Consider the following 15,928-nt stretch of genomic DNA (forward strand, 5'->3'; position numbering starts at 1 on the left):
TGTGGGCTGTATATTGACCATATAATATGTAATGATGAGGTTGGAAGGGTCTGTATCTATGGGGCATGCAAAACATACATATGGCTGTGTTTGTATTATTGGACAGACTTTACAGGCTTTTTAGGAAAGGGTATTAAGTTACCTGCAAGGCATCTTTTCTAGATTTTTTTTTTGCTGAGCTATAGGCAACTGCAGATATTAAAATGCCAACTGTAAAAGAAGGATTTTCTCAGAGCTCTAAATACTGGGTTGTTTGTATCCATTTCAGGTTTATAGAAGAAGGGAAAATGGCTCAAGAAACTAACCGTAGCCAAGTGCCTATGCTTTGTTCCACTGGTTGCGGATTTTATGGGAATCCTCGTACCAATGGCATGTGTTCAGTGTGCTACAAAGAACATCTTCAAAGGCAGAACAGTAATGGTAGAATTAGTCCTCCTGGTAAGTGACACTAACATACTTCTGTTTGATCAACACAAAATGCCGCAGTAGATGGCAACTGGCTCCCTGATCGTGTTCAAATACTACAAGTACAGGAGCATTAGTGCAAACCATTTTATTCAAGTATCTTACCTTATGAAATGAACTTGGATTAAATACTCATAATGTAATCATGCTGTGATTAATCTGCTCAGAAGTAGGCTCTTGCTAATACGTTTTGTATTAATCTGAGTGTTTCCTATCTGAAGATACAAAAATGCAGGAAAAATACTACACTGACATATTTTTCCTGAAATTACTAACAGTAGAGATACTATTTAGCTTGAGGAATGTCTGTGGAAAGCATTTAAAATGGGTTTAAACTGAAAGAGGGAAGGTTTAGATTAGATATTAGGAAGAAGCTCTTCACTATGAGGGTGGTCAGACACTGGAACAGGTTGCCCAAGGAAGCTGTGGATGCTCCTCCCTGGAAGTGTTTAAGGCCAGGCTGGATGAGACTTTGAGCAGCCTGGTCTAGTGGAAGGTGTCCCTGCTGATGGCAGGGGGGTTGGAACTGGATGATTTTTAAGGTCCCTTCCAATCCAAGCCATTCTATGATTCTGTGGTTCTATTTAATTTCTGTAGCCTGATGCTGAAGGATCAACCTGTAGACACTTTTTAAGAATAGTTTCTCCTAACTTCAAATAGAGATATATTTTGATATTTTTGGCCCAGTGCCCCATGTACTGTGGTCTTTCCTACAAGGCAGATTTCCTATTGAAAGAAGCGCTGTCTTCCTACATTCACTCTGGAAAAAGCTAGAGGGCCCTTCCCCATTTAAATTAGTGGTAGTGGCCTCAGAAAGCAGAAGCCTTTCTCTGCTCTGTTCACCCTGATGTCTTCAATTTCATTATGTTCTGCTGGGGGAAGGACAGTTAGGGAGTGCTTCCCTGGAGCTTCTAAAATGTCTCTCTGGATTGACTGGATACTGACAGCAAGGAATCTCATGGTGTACTCTTGAAGACTTCCCTCCTTCACTTTAATATTAAGCTTGACTTAAAATTGAAGCGACAGCTGCCATTGAAATCTGGGGATCTAGGTTCTACAACTTCAAAATGGATCCTAAGTTGGCATTAGGATGCTACTACTGTTTCTCACAGATCCACCTTGGTTTTTTTAAACAAAAACCAAGCTTATAATGTCAGAATACTGCAGTCTGTGCTGAGAAAGCTGTTTGTAGATGCTTTTCATTAGCAGAAAGTAGTAACTATTTTAAAGCTCCAGCTTCAAAACTTTCTGCTTTGTAACTTCTAGGGGCCTGAGGCTGGAATGTGATCAAAATAATGCCGAACATAATTACTTTTTGTAAAATTATGTTTCATTATGATATAGGCTGAGATTCAACTACTTTCCTGGGTGGTGTCATGGGGGTCGAAGAAAAATTGCATTGTATAACTTTTGTAATTCCAGGAAGTAGAGTAACACATTTTACAGTAGTGTCTTTCTTCCAGCAACTTCTGTCAGTAGTATACCTGAGTCCTTACCAGTTCAGTGCACAGAAGGCAGCACCCAGGAAACCCAGTCAACTTTAGATTCTACATCAACTCCATCTATGCAGCCAAGGTAAGCTGTTTCTGCCTGTTGTTCTGTGTTTTTACATGGAAATCTGTATCAGGATGATTAAATGAAATGCACTGTTGCTGCATAATTAAATGCTAGGGCCTGGATTAGGAAAATGTGTAAGGTTTAACTGCTAACTTTAAAGCATGGGATCTCACAGTAAATAGTAGCTGGTCTGTTAGCTACATCTTGCATTCAAATGCAAATTCATCTTTAGAATTTAGCCTCCAATAGGAGTATTGCCAGCTTCATGCTGTTCTACAGAGATTTGTCTGGCTAGTCTTCTGACTCCACAACATGCAGTTGGTTGTACATTTACCAAAGGAGAGCTCTTTCCATCTTAGAAATTTGAGGATTTTGTAAAATGGCAGAAAGCTAATGACTAGAGCTCTCATAAGTAAATGTAGGGTAATGTGTTAACAAAATAGTTGCATTGTGAAAAGTGGAGCGTACTAGAACAGGGAAAAGATAGCTGAATCTTAGTACAAGTTGTGCTACTGAACTGATTTCTTAAGCAAGTAATTTCCAACTGGATTATTCAAGGAGACATAATGTCCTCTTGTAAATCACTCAGACTTACTAAGTGCTCTCCATTTGTAAAAGCTAAATATTTGTATTTAGTGGCTGCATTTCAGTTTAGCATCGTACAACCAACAGTGGCTGAAGTGCTTTGAAAATTTTTTAAGTGAAAAATGTTAGTGTTGTACTATTGAAGCTAACTTTCAGTAAAATTCATTCTTACTTTCCTTTAAAAATCAGAATGTAGTAAAACACAGGCTGAGGGTGACTTCATCAGTTATTGTTGTCTGATTCTGTTCAGACTGTGCTTTCTGCTCCTGAGCTTTTTTTAGGAGGTGTTTTCTCATGCTTGCATCCTGCATATGCACTGAGTGCTAGGTGCCCATGCTTGATGTTGTATTTGGTCTTTCCATTCTGGGATTTCTAAATGGGGGGTAGAAAATAAGTATCTTGCACACAAGAAGAGTTGTATCAGTGTGTAAAAAAGAAAAAAACAAAAATCATCCGAGTCAGTGCACAGAGGTGACTTGTGTTTGTTTTCTCACACAATCTTTATAATACCATGAGAGAGAAAAAAAATATATCTCTGATTACTGGCTTGATTACTGGTTGCAGGAGAAATGAGTGGATGGTTACTCTCAGACTTGCCCTTGAAAAAAATCAGTGTCACTTGTTCTTTTTTCTAAAATAAAGCATGGATTCAACTTCAGTCTCTAGTAATGCTGTAGAGTTATGATACTCTGAGGAAATGTCTAGTAAACTGACAGAGCCCTTCTGTAGGTGACCAAACCTGTAGTTCAAGACCTACATGCAATTCTTGGCAATTAACATTGCGGCTCCAATGCCCTGGTTGTGTCATGGACTAGTGGTAGTGGCTTTGCTGATTCATGGGCTTCTGGATAATCCAATTTCTTGGATTCAGAGTGAATCCCTAAGTGGAAAGGGAGAAACAAGGTGGGAAAATAGGGTGGTGCCACCTCTCACTTGGGATTTCAGCTCTGTCTTGGGCCATAATAGAGCTGCTGGATGAGCAGTTTGGCTGCAGGTGAGTGCTGGTATCGAATCTCTCTCCCATAACTGCCCAGGGTATTAATCTGTGAGTTTTCAGCCATTGTGTGACTTTAGCAGTATGGCTGGTAGGGTTGGGAAGTTTGGCCAGTACCACTTTACACTGCAGAGGTCTAAGGATTTCTGTGTACAGCTGCAGATGCTTTGTTACTGGAAACATTGACATGCTGCAATTTTCTTGTTCGTATCACTAGAACACCAAAAGTAGCTCCTGTACAATTATCTTGCTGACTTGTGTTATAAAAATCCTTGCATATTGAATGTTGCATTGTTGCTTCTGTGTAGAGGAATGGCGTGTCAAACTACCCCCAAATATTTTTTTTTCCCATTTTATAATTGAACTGGTTTGTTGCATTCAGTAAGAATGCAAAAATGTTTAACTTCATTAATTTATATTGTCCAATATTCTTAGACACTGGGGTGTTTTTTAAATGGTTACAGAAACAACTTCAGAGTGAAAAGTTTTGGCATGCTTTTTAATCAAGATGTACTCTAATGAATGCTCTATAGAACATGGACATGTCTTGTAAAAATAACAACTTGCTTTTTGTCCTCCAGCCCTGTGTCAAGTCAGTCACTTTTAACAGAATCTGTAGCATCATCCCAACCGGATAGTACGGCTGCGGACAAAACAGTACCCGAGACAGAAGATTTGCAAGGTTGGTGCCAAGTTTTCAGAGACAGAACTTACGACTAATATTTTAAAAACTTTATTCTTAATTTTTTCCTGTTCAAGAGATGGCTTATTCTCAAACCCAAATATTCTGTGAAATCAGAAAACAAAATAAGGATAAACTTTCTTTTCCTAAAAGGCAAGTACATCTTAAACTGCAAAATTTAACTGGTGATTTCAGTATCTGCTGTAGCAAGTGTGTTATTTGGGGTTGGCAATGCACATCATAAATCAATTTTCTGTTCTGTCTTTATGCCACAGCTATTACTTGTAAGTAGTTTTGAGTATCTGTTACTTTTCAGAGTAGTTGTGTGCAGCAAACATCACAGAATTTCATGAGTATATTTGTGATAGAGGGTGTTATGGCATAGCTATTGTAAGAACAGTGTTAGTATCTTGTATAAACATGAAGCACCTACAAAAGAACCTTTCAACTGTGAACTGTAGTGGTGTAATATTTTCACCCACTGAAATTCACTTTATCAAATACAAAATTACCAAACCACAAACTCTGGTTGCTTGAAGGAAAATGGCTGAATAGGTGATTTTAAGTATATTGGCTTAAAATCCTTATTGCTGGTACGATGTAAAGAGTTATTTGATTTTTTTAAAAATTATTTTTATGTGCAGGCTTACAGAGCTTAAAACTAAAGAGTTTTTATTAGTATTTCTTAGGAAAATGCAAAAATGCTAGATAGCATACAAAATTTTCTCAGACTTGCAATCTGTAGACTTTATAAAAACATATTTGAAGGTAAGTCAGTCAGCATTCTGCCTTTCCTTCTGCTGACACAGCGAAGGCTTTAGTGGGCAGAGTTATGTTTCTGTAGACTAGTCTCAACATAGGAGTTTGGGTTTTCCACAGATGCAACATGGAATTCCACTTAAAGATGCTAAATATAATTTCTTCCATTGTACCTCTGGTATCAAAGTTGTGCTTTTCAGACACTTTTCTAAACCTGAGCTCTCCCTCCCTGTAGGGTGGAATAGAAGAGTCGTTATTCAGCTGCTGTACTAAGGCCCCTTCCTCGGTCACACAAACAGTAGCTGTAAAACTCTGAGAAAAGGTTTTCATGCGAATGCCATTTTGTACTAGCTGTTGAGATGTCAGTTATTAGAAACATGTTGTTTTGTAAAAAGATACATTCTAGACATTCCAGTATCTGCTATTTAGTTTTTCTGGAGCTGAGAGCTCTTGTTGCCTCAGTGTTGACAATGTGCATGAGGCATGCTCTTAATACCGATCAATGAGGTCTGGCCTTACCCGGCTTGAGGGGAGAGCTACTGCTGAAAAGGGTTAAGCTGCTTAAGTTCTATATATTTGCACAGCAGAGGCAGGTTTGCAAGCTAGATTTTTAGTTGATATATCTCTGAGAAGTACAGGTATGGTTCAACTTTCATCTTTCTTGTGCCGTACGGGGAACCTGGGATGTGGTGTGTGCCAGCTGTAACCCAGCTCCTGTGCAGGTACATCCCTTTCTGTGAACCTCAGAATGCTTTGGTCAGGCACATGAGTATTATTGCACTACAGATTTACATTGATATGGTTGTAGCATATATCAGAGAACATACAGGCAACTTTGTAAGCTGATCTACCTACTACCCTGTCTTTTTTTTTCTTCTTCCTGTTAGTCTCATGATTCTTGTTCTTCCATCCAGTGCCTGAATTAGTGTCTCTGTTTACATGTGTATGTTGGCTTAACTATAAGTTGAAACTGTAGGTTTGCAGCATCTACTGTCTTTTCACTGGCTTTATTATTTTAAAATAATCTTTGATGCTTGTACTATGAGGTGACTTGGGCTTGTGAAAAGACTTTCCTAGCAAGTTTTCAGGAGTGTCTCTCTTACCCATTTAGATAAATTTACTTCTCCTCCATCTCGACAGCTGATTCTCCCTATGAGAAGATAGGTTTCTCAACCAGAAGCTTTGATTTCAGGAGCATATTTGCATTTTACAGTATGTGTTATAAGGATCAGCCTATATCATGTGTTTAGAATACTCAGCTGTGTCCTTTTCTTTGTACCGTAGTGATTTCTAAACTAAGAACACCACCACTGTGTAATTGCAGTTCTAAATTACAATCCCTATTTATAACTCGCTGTGGCAGGGTCAGCCTCATTTTCTGAAGAGTTGCTTCTGTGCTATCCCTTAACTGAAAATCATAGGAAATTTAGTGTTTCCAGTTTTAAAGTATCTTGCTTTGAAAGAGTAAGTTTGTAAAGAAGGCAGCTTATAATGGATGCTAAGTGGATTGCATGGGATGGTCACTACTGTGCATCCTAAAGTTTTTTTGTTTTGTTTTTTTCTCCCCATCATTCAGAATTTGAATTTTAGGCTGCTGACAAGGTTGTAATAGAAATGTGTGAATCAGTTGTTTAGTATTGTCTGGCTTTATAGCATTTAAAAAAGTAAGTCACAGAACTGTGGGAGTTGGTCCCAGACTGAATAGCTTGTAATGCTACTTCTGTTGATGTAGGGAAGTAAAAGGAAAAAAAAAAGGAATTATGTCATCTTTGATAAATTTGTTCAGTATTTATTCTGATAAAAATCTTGCTTGTTTTGGAATGTCTGTTGTGGAGTAAATTGTTTTATGCTACTTGTATAATAAGTTAGTCTGTTGTATGTGGTTGAGGTCCTCTGAAGTTGCCCTTTAACAAAATTGGCTGGGCTACAATAACAATGAATGAAGGATTGGGTGAATAGTTAGGCTTTCTTAGATTACTATTATTATTTTTTAAAGCAGACAGATAAATGGAACTTGAGCTGTGTGCACACAGCCCTTGATGCTTGCAGACAACCTAAAACTACAAAGGAATAAAAATCCCAAAGAGCAGTTCAGATTTGTCTTCATTGGATTTATGCATTGCAAAAGCAATAGGGGAAACTTATAGAATATGTTAGTAAATCTAGATTTTTACGTTTAGTGACTGAGTCATAATGCTTGTAGGTACTGAACACTACGAAAAGCCCAGACACTAGTTAGTGGCTAATAGATATTATTATTTTTTAAAATTTTAATATACTTTAATATCATGAACATGTCATTAATGGTGACCTAAAATGAAATGCATTAAGGTACAGTCCAGCTTTTGTAGCAGCTCTCTTCTGTTTTGACCATCTCTCCCAACTCATTTTAGATTGCCTCATGGACTGTTATGCGTTTTGGTCAACATTACAGCCCTGTTAGGATTAGCCAGTCAGGATTCATTATTTGTTAGCCAGGGGATTAACCAGGCTGCTTCCCAGCAAGCCTGCAAGCAGGTAGAAAGGCGCTTCACTTCTCTAGGATTAATGAGTTTAAAACCATCCAGGCTAGGATTCATGCTTTATATTTCAGGGAGGTTTTTAAAGGTAAATGGAAGGCAGGAATACTCCACTGCATATGTTATGGAGCTCTTACAACTCAAGAATATAGGACTAAAAGCATAAATCATATTAGTGTGTGAGCTTTTAGCCTCTTTTGAGGCTGAAAACTTCGGAGAGGCAAAACAGCTGCTCTTTATTTTCAAACTCATTACTAAATTGAAGAGGTCCATGTATTAGCATTGCAAAGTGCGGTCAGTCGTGTAATATGGTGTGGTTAGACTTGGCTAGCTAAAAGGTGCATGGCTGTTCTTTTCAAAGAAGTCACCTGGGTTTGCATTCATCTAGGGTGTTTGTGAGGTAAAACAGTTTAAAAATTCAGTCATTGCTGACTGAGTTTAAGAAAAAAAATATTAAAACAATTAGTTTGCTATAGAATTTTACATGGAGATAACTTAGCCTAAGGTGAATGCTGTTGAACCAATGGCATTGACTTCAGTGGACCTTATCAAGGCTAACTCAGTAGACAGAGCTAGAGAGGAATTGATGGATGCTTCAGAGTTTTGTGACAGTACCAGGGGCTCAGAGGTAGAGTGTGATTATGATGCAAACATAGAAAATAATGTAGAATATCCTGATTTACTGGATGAATGCTCCAAGGAGAGAGGAGACATTCAGGAGAAAGATGTAAATCTAAGTTCTTTGGGTAAGTGTGCTTTTATTTAATTTGCCTCTTCCCAACACTGAAACAGTGTATTTTAGGCTGATTACTTAAGTTTAGTGTTAAAATGTTAACAGCAATCTGCTGTTTAGGATTAATTTCACCTTTCATCCCTCTGGAGGAATGGGTGTTCTTCTTCCTAGGTCTGGTCAGGTGCACTTAAGAGGTAAATGTAGCTGTTAATAATCTTTCTGTGGGAATGAGGAACTGTTTTCTTTGAGAAGCTCTGCCTTGTGATACGGGGGGAATAAATGCAAAACATCCAGAGCAGGGAGAGAACAGTTGAGGTGCCAGGAGTCTTGCAGGCTGTTCTGTGTTGTGCCTGCAGGGATGCAAGGACTGGAGTTTGCTTTATCTCATGGGTGCTGTTTTCATGGTCAGTCCCAGTACACTGTCCAGGTTCAAGCAGGGTAGACACAAGCAAAACAGTAGCAAAAGCTCCTGCCTTCAGGAGGAAATCCAGGCTCTGTTTTGATCAGCTAAGAACATGCTCTGTAAAACAGAGAACTTCTAGTGGGCAGCCCAACTTGTCAGCTCCAGAAAAACAAATGTGTGCTCATGCTTTATTTCCTTTTTGGTTAGTTGGTAGCTTGTACTGATGCTGCCAGGGCGTCTGTTCTCCAGCTAAAGGCAGAGCTGGGGCTGGGGGAAGGGAGGGAATCGGTTCAAGCAGAGCAGGCAGCAGCATCCTGGAATCCAAACAAAGTACAGCCGCTGGGAGTGGCTGCAGCATGTTTCCTGTGAGCTCCAAACTGGGTGGTATTGCATTTTACCTGGCTTTTTTTTTTTTTAATTGCATTCATCACAGCTAGCTTATAGATGGAGCACTAAACACTGGTACTTTGTCATCTAAAGGTGGTTTAGTGGTTGGGATATCCATGATTATCATAGGGGATTTTGAGTTAAATCTCAGGCTTCTATGCAAAAGCAAATTGAGATCTAAAACTTATGGTTACTATAATATATACAAAGAGTGACTGGTGGCAGCAGTAGAAGAATCTTCCCACTCAATTCTACAGTGAGCAGCAACCCTTAAATATTTTTAAACCTTTTTAATGTGAGAGCCATATGCACAAAGAAAATGTAAGTACATGTGTATTAGAGCCTTGTTAGGCAGGGAACAGTGCCAGCTTTTCCTAAATTTGGCTGATAGTTAGAGGCTTTTAGTAAAACTTATATTGAGGTAACTGTATTTTGCTACAACAGGAAATGCAAACTTGAGAATGTTAGCTGCTAAATGCTAATTAATAGAATGAAGCTGTCTTAATAAATCAATAAATGCTGCAATATCTGCTCTGTATAACACTGCAAGAGTTCATTTGAGTAAGTCTTACCACTTCTGATACTTTAATCCTTACTGCTTTTGATTCTTATCTTGCAAACCTTTGGATATTATATGTCCACGCAGAAATGTACCTTTTAACAGCCATTTAAAGCCATTTAACCTTTTTTTTTTTTTTGCAAACTATCAGTTCTTACAAATTTCAGGACACAGAAAAGCTCTGCTTGTAACATAGATGGTGACTTTTAAAGGATTTAATAAATTTAATAAACCATAGCCTGTCTTTGCTAGATTAGCTTTTAAAGTATACTGTCCACTCGAGCAAAGTCTTTGCTGGTGGTGAGGTATTTTGCTACCTGTTGATGTTGCTTGGTACAGACTACAATGTTTTGATACATTTCAACAGTGGAAAATACCCTTTCCTTTAAAAAAAAAATTAAAAAAAATCATCAGAATAGCAGCACAGGAAAAAACCCCACCAGAATTGTCATGCACAGTAGCAGTCGACTGGCATAGAACTAGCACAGAACTGCATCTGACAGTCTCCCCTAACAAAAGTCCAGCTGCACAGAGATGCCTGCAGCTTTTTTCCTGACAGTGTCTGGGCTTGCTGTTGTATTCCCTTCTTTACAGCACTGGTTCTAGCTCTGCTTCCATTGACACTCCTCCCAGATAGACCCTGCTTTCATTCTTTGCTTCTTTGCTGCAAATACTTCTACCTTCTGTGTACCTTACTGGAGACTTGTCCTGCTGTGATTTAGCAATGGCTGGTAGGCAGAGATTGGCTCTCAGCCCTTCTTGAAATGAAGTTGGGTTTTTTTGGTTTCTATTTCTGTTTTGTAATGTAAGGAATGTGCAAATACTAGAGGAAAACCAGCCAATTTCTATTTTTGCCTGGGTCAGGCAAATACTACCATTACTTGTTTATATTCTCCCACACAACCTGTAACCTGTCTCTTTCAGATGTGAAAGAACATTGAAGTAGGTTGAAAATTGTCTTTAAAATGAGGTGTTTGCCTGCTTCCCTCGGAGTTTCTGGATAGTGTATTTCCTCCCTGTAAGTCTGTGTATCTTGAGCTAATGCTGTCTCACCCCAGGTAGTGACTAGCCTTTCTGTAGGCTTTTTCCAGGTGTGCAAGAGCAGCAGTGTCACAGTGTTAGAGACTGTTGTGAAACACTGTTTTGTGAGGCCTCAGTACTGCAGCCTTCAGCAAAAATAATGTTGATTCAGTATTTGAAAGGCAGTGTTTTGCTCAACTGATCCTAATAAATGCTTCTTACAAGCAGATTTTAGGACCTGGACTAGTAATACTGATGGGGAAGCAGTTGATGTTGGATTCTCTTCCTACATCTGACAGCACTGAATCTTACTCTTAAACTTGATTTTTAATTATTCTGTTTCTTCATGATGTTTTTGTACTGTCAGCTTTGTATGACTATTCAGTGAATTCTCTAATGAAATTTGATTGAAGGTCTAGGAGGAGGGGAGTTCCAGTGCCACTACTGAGGGTCCATTACACTTGAGACATGGAAGCTGCAGCAAAATGGTGAACCCCAGAACCTCAATTTACAATGTGGGCTTTACATTATTGTGTAACTTAAGCAGAGAAAGGGGAGAGAGACAGGCATTTTTTTTTTTCCCCATTGTTCTTATTAACTTTTTTAATGTTAGCTTCAGTGTCAGAGAATGCAGAGCCTACACCTGAAGAACAAGACAAGTCGCTTGACAAACCAAAACAGAAAAAGAATCGTTGTTTCATGTGCAGGAAGAAGGTTGGACTTACTGGTAAGAAATTCTGATTTCACCTTTCTTAGAGAGACTTATTTAAGCTTTGGACCCTTAAAAGTTTCTCCTAAGGGGAAAATGGGGCATGATCATTTCGATGTTGTTGACTTGAAATAAAATTTGGCCAAAGGTGCTTTCTGCTTCGCTCTTACTAGATGTAGTCAATCATATTATTTTGTTTTTCAGCTTCCTGTCTTTAAGTGAAATTCCTAATTCCAAGTGCTTCCATTTGGAAGTCTGCTTAGCTGACGAATTGGATGATAGTTTGCTGCTGTTCAGTAACCAGCTTTGCAGTGGTTCAGTGAAAGGGCCTAAGAAAACTTGAGTTCTGCGGGGCGAAGATTCAGAAACAAAGAAAAAAGAGCAGGAGGTCTCTAGGAATGTGTTTTGTGCTAGTGTATTGCGTGGTACAAAGGAAAGGTCAAGTCAAATCTTACTGTAATCACTTAAAAATGTATTATTTGTGATTCTTATGCTTTCTGCAGCAGAGGCTCTTTGGCTGGTTGACACTGGTGACTGAGATGTATTGCTAGTGAGTGAACACATTTAGGATTTAAAACAAAGCAGTATAATTAAGAATGTTGAAATATCTAAACTAATATTTCTGTCCACAGGGTTTGAGTGTCGGTGTGGAAACGTTTACTGTGGTATGCACCGTTATTCAGATGTACACAGTTGCTCTTACAATTACAAAGCTGATGCTGCTGAGAAAATCAGAAAAGAGAATCCCGTAGTCGTTGGGGAAAAGATCCAGAAGATCTGAACTGCTGCTTCTGCTGGAATACAAAATCCTCTGACCATCTGCAGATTAAATTGACTTGAGCTTTTTTCCTTAGTCATCAGGAATGTAGAGCAGTGTATCTTGCCTAGACCTTTTAATCATGCATGTCATCAGATGAATAGATTTTTTTTGTTTTTGTTTTTTTGTTTTGAAAATGACTGAACATTTATTTTCATTGCAGTTTTCTGTGGCTGAAGACTTAAGTAAACTTTACAAGTATTATCCTTTAAGATCATTTTAATTTTAGTTGAGTGCAGAGGGCTTTTATAACAAACGTGGAGAAAATATTGGAGGGCTGTGCTTTTCCAGGATAAAACATGCATGCGTTAACTTTGCAGTTTATTTTCTTGTTGTATATAGCTTTTCTCTGCAGCACAATTTCCTTTTTTTGATAATGCCTTGTATGGCACAACTAGTTATCAGTAACTGAATGTATTTTAATCATTATGGCTGCTTCTGTTTTGTTTTTTTTTTCCCCATTAACGAGAGGTTATACATGTTCGCATATTAGCTTGTTTGCACCCTCTACCTATTTATGTATGAATCATTTGTAATGAGAGTGTGTGCTGAGATTGTCTGCGTGGTTTGTTTTGTTTTTTGTTTTTTTTTTAATTTGGGTTTTGTTTTTGTGTGTGTGTGGGGGGAAGGCTGTATGCACTTCATTGACTGCAGGTTTCATTGGGATTACATCCATCAGTCTGTCTGTACACAAATATGAAGAATGATCTGAAGTACCTGTGCTGTATTTATGTTTATCCACGTCTTAACTTTGATTAAATAAAATTAAAAAAAAAAAATCGGAGCCCCTGTGACTGTCACTGGCATCTTTAATTTGGATTTCTCTTGCTTTATTTTTGTGGGGACCTTCCATTGGTGGTTCCACACTTAGTATGTTTATCCACAGACACTGTCCATATCCTGATGCCCACTAACTTCTGATTATTTTTTCTTTTTTAACCTTTTCACCTTTATCTATCAGACTACAGTTTCCAGAAGCTTTCTACCTCATGCATTGATACATTCTGCACAGGGAGTTCTCTGTGCTTCCTGTGCAGTGTCTCACTGGTGCAGGAGTTGGGGTCATTTGTCACAACGTACTTAAGCTGGGGGCAGACCAATGGGTAAAACAGATGTGGCTGGTGACTAGGCTGTGGATCCATGCACGTGATTCTGTCCTGGGAAATACAGCTGTGGGGTTTGTGATCCAGTGTCTGACAGATGGCACAGCACAGGCTTCCTTGAAGTTAGGTGAGAGAGAGGGGTTCTTGAGATGGTTTATCCAGTGAGACATCCTTAATTTTCAGGTTTGAAATCTGTAGACCAGTGTTGAACACTGACACAGCCGCCTTCCACATGCTCCTTAGCAGATCTCGAGGCTTGTAAGTGATGCCCATCTGGGGGTAAGAGGAATTGTTCTTTTACTGTCTTGTGAGGGTGCTCAGTAACTTTCTTTTAATTAAGACTGTGTGTCTTGTCAGATCAGAGTCTGTGCCTCAACCCTGCACCCCCCTCATCATCCATATAACATCAAGGTTGAGTGGTTTATGTAGTGCCATGGTAACTTCAGCCAGTGCTGCTTATCACCAGACTTAGCAGTACAGTAAAGTAGAACTAATTCCTCTCCAGATGGTACTGATCTGCAGCTGAAATTTCACTTGGTGACTTGCTGCTGCTTTCAGGCATTTGTGAAATAAATGACACTGTGTGGTTTTATTTAAAACATTAAATTTTTAATCAAAGCTGACTACATCCTTTAAAATTCTGAATGCTCTTTAAAAGCTGTGGCTGGCAATTAGTAGATAAAGCACTACTACATTTAGCATACAAATACTATGCAGCAGAAGGAGCTTTCTCTATCAGATAGCTGTGGAAAGTAATTTGAAAGACAAAATGAAGTATCTTGTGCTTGCAAAAATGGCTTAACCACAATCTATGAAGCACATAGTTTTTATAGTAAAAGAGGGAATAAATAACTCTTTCCATCAAGTTTCGGTAATGGTCTGCCTTTTTGTGGGTCAAAGATCCTGTATTTCCTCAGAGCATTTACAGAGTTTCCTCTTACACAGCACAGAGCAGGGAAGAGCAGCAGCTTCTCCTCTTCTGTGGGTGTTTCTCAGTTTGCTTTCTTCTTTCCTACTTCCCTCTTCTCTAATCCTTCTCAGTTTGACTCTTCCTTCTCTATTTCTGGTCTCTCTCCTCCTTTTCCTAGAAGTGTCTTTTTCTCTCCCCTGTGTGCCCTCCCCTCCAATCTGCCTTTCTTCTGACAGTGCTACTTTTGGGCCAAGCAGAGAGGAGACACTGTACAATGGGGCGGGAAGTCAATTCTGTTTGTATTTTCTGATATCTGAGAAACTGAAATAAGAAAAACTACAAGAAAAGCACCTGCCTTTGGAATTTACGTGCTCCCTTTACCACTGCCTGTTCTGAAGCAACAACTCTTCTGGCCTTTGATTGTATGGGAGGAAACGTGACTGTGCCAAGAAGAAACCCGCCTTGCAGTGCTGTGGTGGAACCAAGTGAGGCAGATCAGCATCGAGCACTTCTCCTTCCATCGGTACTGCTCTCAGATCAATCTAATAAACTTCCTTTGCCCTGACTTGTGTGTATTTCTCAGAGTTAAGAATGTTGAAAGAGGAGCCTGCATTTAGACTGGAAATCCACCTTTCCTTGACACTTCAGAATTGCGCATCATCTTTGTTTGCTTTGGCGTTGGCTCCGTGTTACCATGGTGGTTGATCTGCTGCTCAATCTGGAAAACTAGTGAAGCTTTGTATTGTGTCACCGGTTTGAGAGGAGCAGATGAACATTTCAATGCCAGCACATTTGCAGCACTACAAAACACTTGAGTAAATCTGTCTTCTCGAGATGCACGCTGTGTCTTTGAAACATGCTTTTGAAATGTTCTTGTTTTGGAATAAGCAGGTTATACACCCAAGTCCTATAACCTCAACGTGAAACCTCTTCGCTGCCTTAAAAACATTCCCAACAATCAGTGGAATGGAGTTGTACCTTAGGTACAGGAATTTACAGGAACGTTTACAGAAGTTTGTGCCAGGCATTGTATTATTTAAATAAGACCCACTTTCAAATGGCACCGTGTGAGCTAGTGAGGAGCTTGCACAGATGGGCTGTTGTCAATGGTGTTGTGTCACTTGTGTCACCTTACACTGAATAGCTGGCTCTGTGGCTTGCTGCGTTTCTTCTAATGAGTCTTCTCTGCTGGGAAAAAAGAGCAGGATATCAGTGCTTTGGCAATCACAAACATCTAACAATTTTTATTGAAAAGGGGTGGTCTTTGCTATTTATTATTATTATTATTATTCTAATATCAAGGAAATAATCATTGGTTTCTACTTTTCCTGACCATGGTGAATTTTCTTCTGCAGGAGGGGAAAGGTGGAGCTGGGAGCAGAAAGACCAGTGTCCCATCCCTGCTCTTTATGCTTGTTGGCACATAAGCTCTGTTTTTAAGCTGCTGGAACTGTCTGGAGGAAATGGAAGGACTCGGGAGCAGCACAACAAAACTAAAAAGCACACCAAGTGCAGTTTCAGGTGTGAGTTGTGCAACTTCCCAAGGGCTGCTGAGCTCTGGGTGGAAGAACTACTCAGTGTGGGCAGAATCATTACACTGTTGAGTGTAAGTGAAGGTACAGAAGGTACAACAGCGACATTGCCTCTGGTCTTGGACCTGTCTGGACCACCCATCAACAGCAATGTACCTGTTAAAAGAAGGCCCCAGTTTCACATGAGGGTTTAT

The 15,928-nt window shown here is 39.3% G+C and overlaps 1 protein-coding gene across 4 annotated transcripts; it reads left to right on the forward strand.

Annotated features, from left to right (window-relative positions):
* The first annotated feature begins 264 nt into the window (after positions 1 to 264).
* On the forward strand, positions 265 to 12,996 carry ZFAND6 (zinc finger AN1-type containing 6). 4 transcript variants are annotated; one of them, XM_010176393.2, is made up of 5 exons: positions 265 to 438; positions 1,929 to 2,040; positions 4,183 to 4,283; positions 11,277 to 11,390; positions 12,005 to 12,996. In XM_010176393.2, the coding sequence occupies exons 1-5, from the start codon at positions 288 to 290 to the stop codon at positions 12,151 to 12,153; spliced, it is 627 nt and encodes a 208-aa protein (XP_010174695.1). In that variant the 5' UTR covers positions 265 to 287; the 3' UTR covers positions 12,154 to 12,996. The 4 variants fall into 4 exon arrangements, with proteins under 4 accessions (XP_010174695.1, XP_010174709.1, XP_010174701.1 ...); XM_010176407.1 differs by having other exon boundaries at positions 288 to 438; positions 1,929 to 2,016; positions 4,243 to 4,283; XM_010176399.1 differs by having other exon boundaries at positions 288 to 438; positions 1,965 to 2,040.
* The last annotated feature ends 2,932 nt before the right edge of the window (positions 12,997 to 15,928 follow it).

This window comes from Antrostomus carolinensis, unplaced genomic scaffold, assembly GCF_000700745.2.
Source record: "Antrostomus carolinensis isolate BGI_N321 unplaced genomic scaffold, ASM70074v2 scaffold40430, whole genome shotgun sequence".
In the NCBI taxonomy this organism is placed as follows: domain Eukaryota; kingdom Metazoa; phylum Chordata; class Aves; order Caprimulgiformes; family Caprimulgidae; genus Antrostomus; species Antrostomus carolinensis.

What these genes read in the sequence shown, in the direction of transcription:
- ZFAND6 (XM_010176393.2), top strand. Translation starts at nt 288, where the DNA reads ATGGCTCAAGAAACTAACCGTAGCCAAGTGCCTATGCTTTGTTCCACT. An exon ending in TGGTAGAATTAGTCCTCCTG is followed by an intron (nt 439 to 1,928) that starts GTAAGTGACACT and finishes TCTTTCTTCCAG; the next exon opens with CAACTTCTGTCAGTAGTATA. An exon ending in GAAGAAGGTTGGACTTACTG is followed by an intron (nt 11,391 to 12,004) that starts GTAAGAAATTCT and finishes TTCTGTCCACAG; the next exon opens with GGTTTGAGTGTCGGTGTGGA.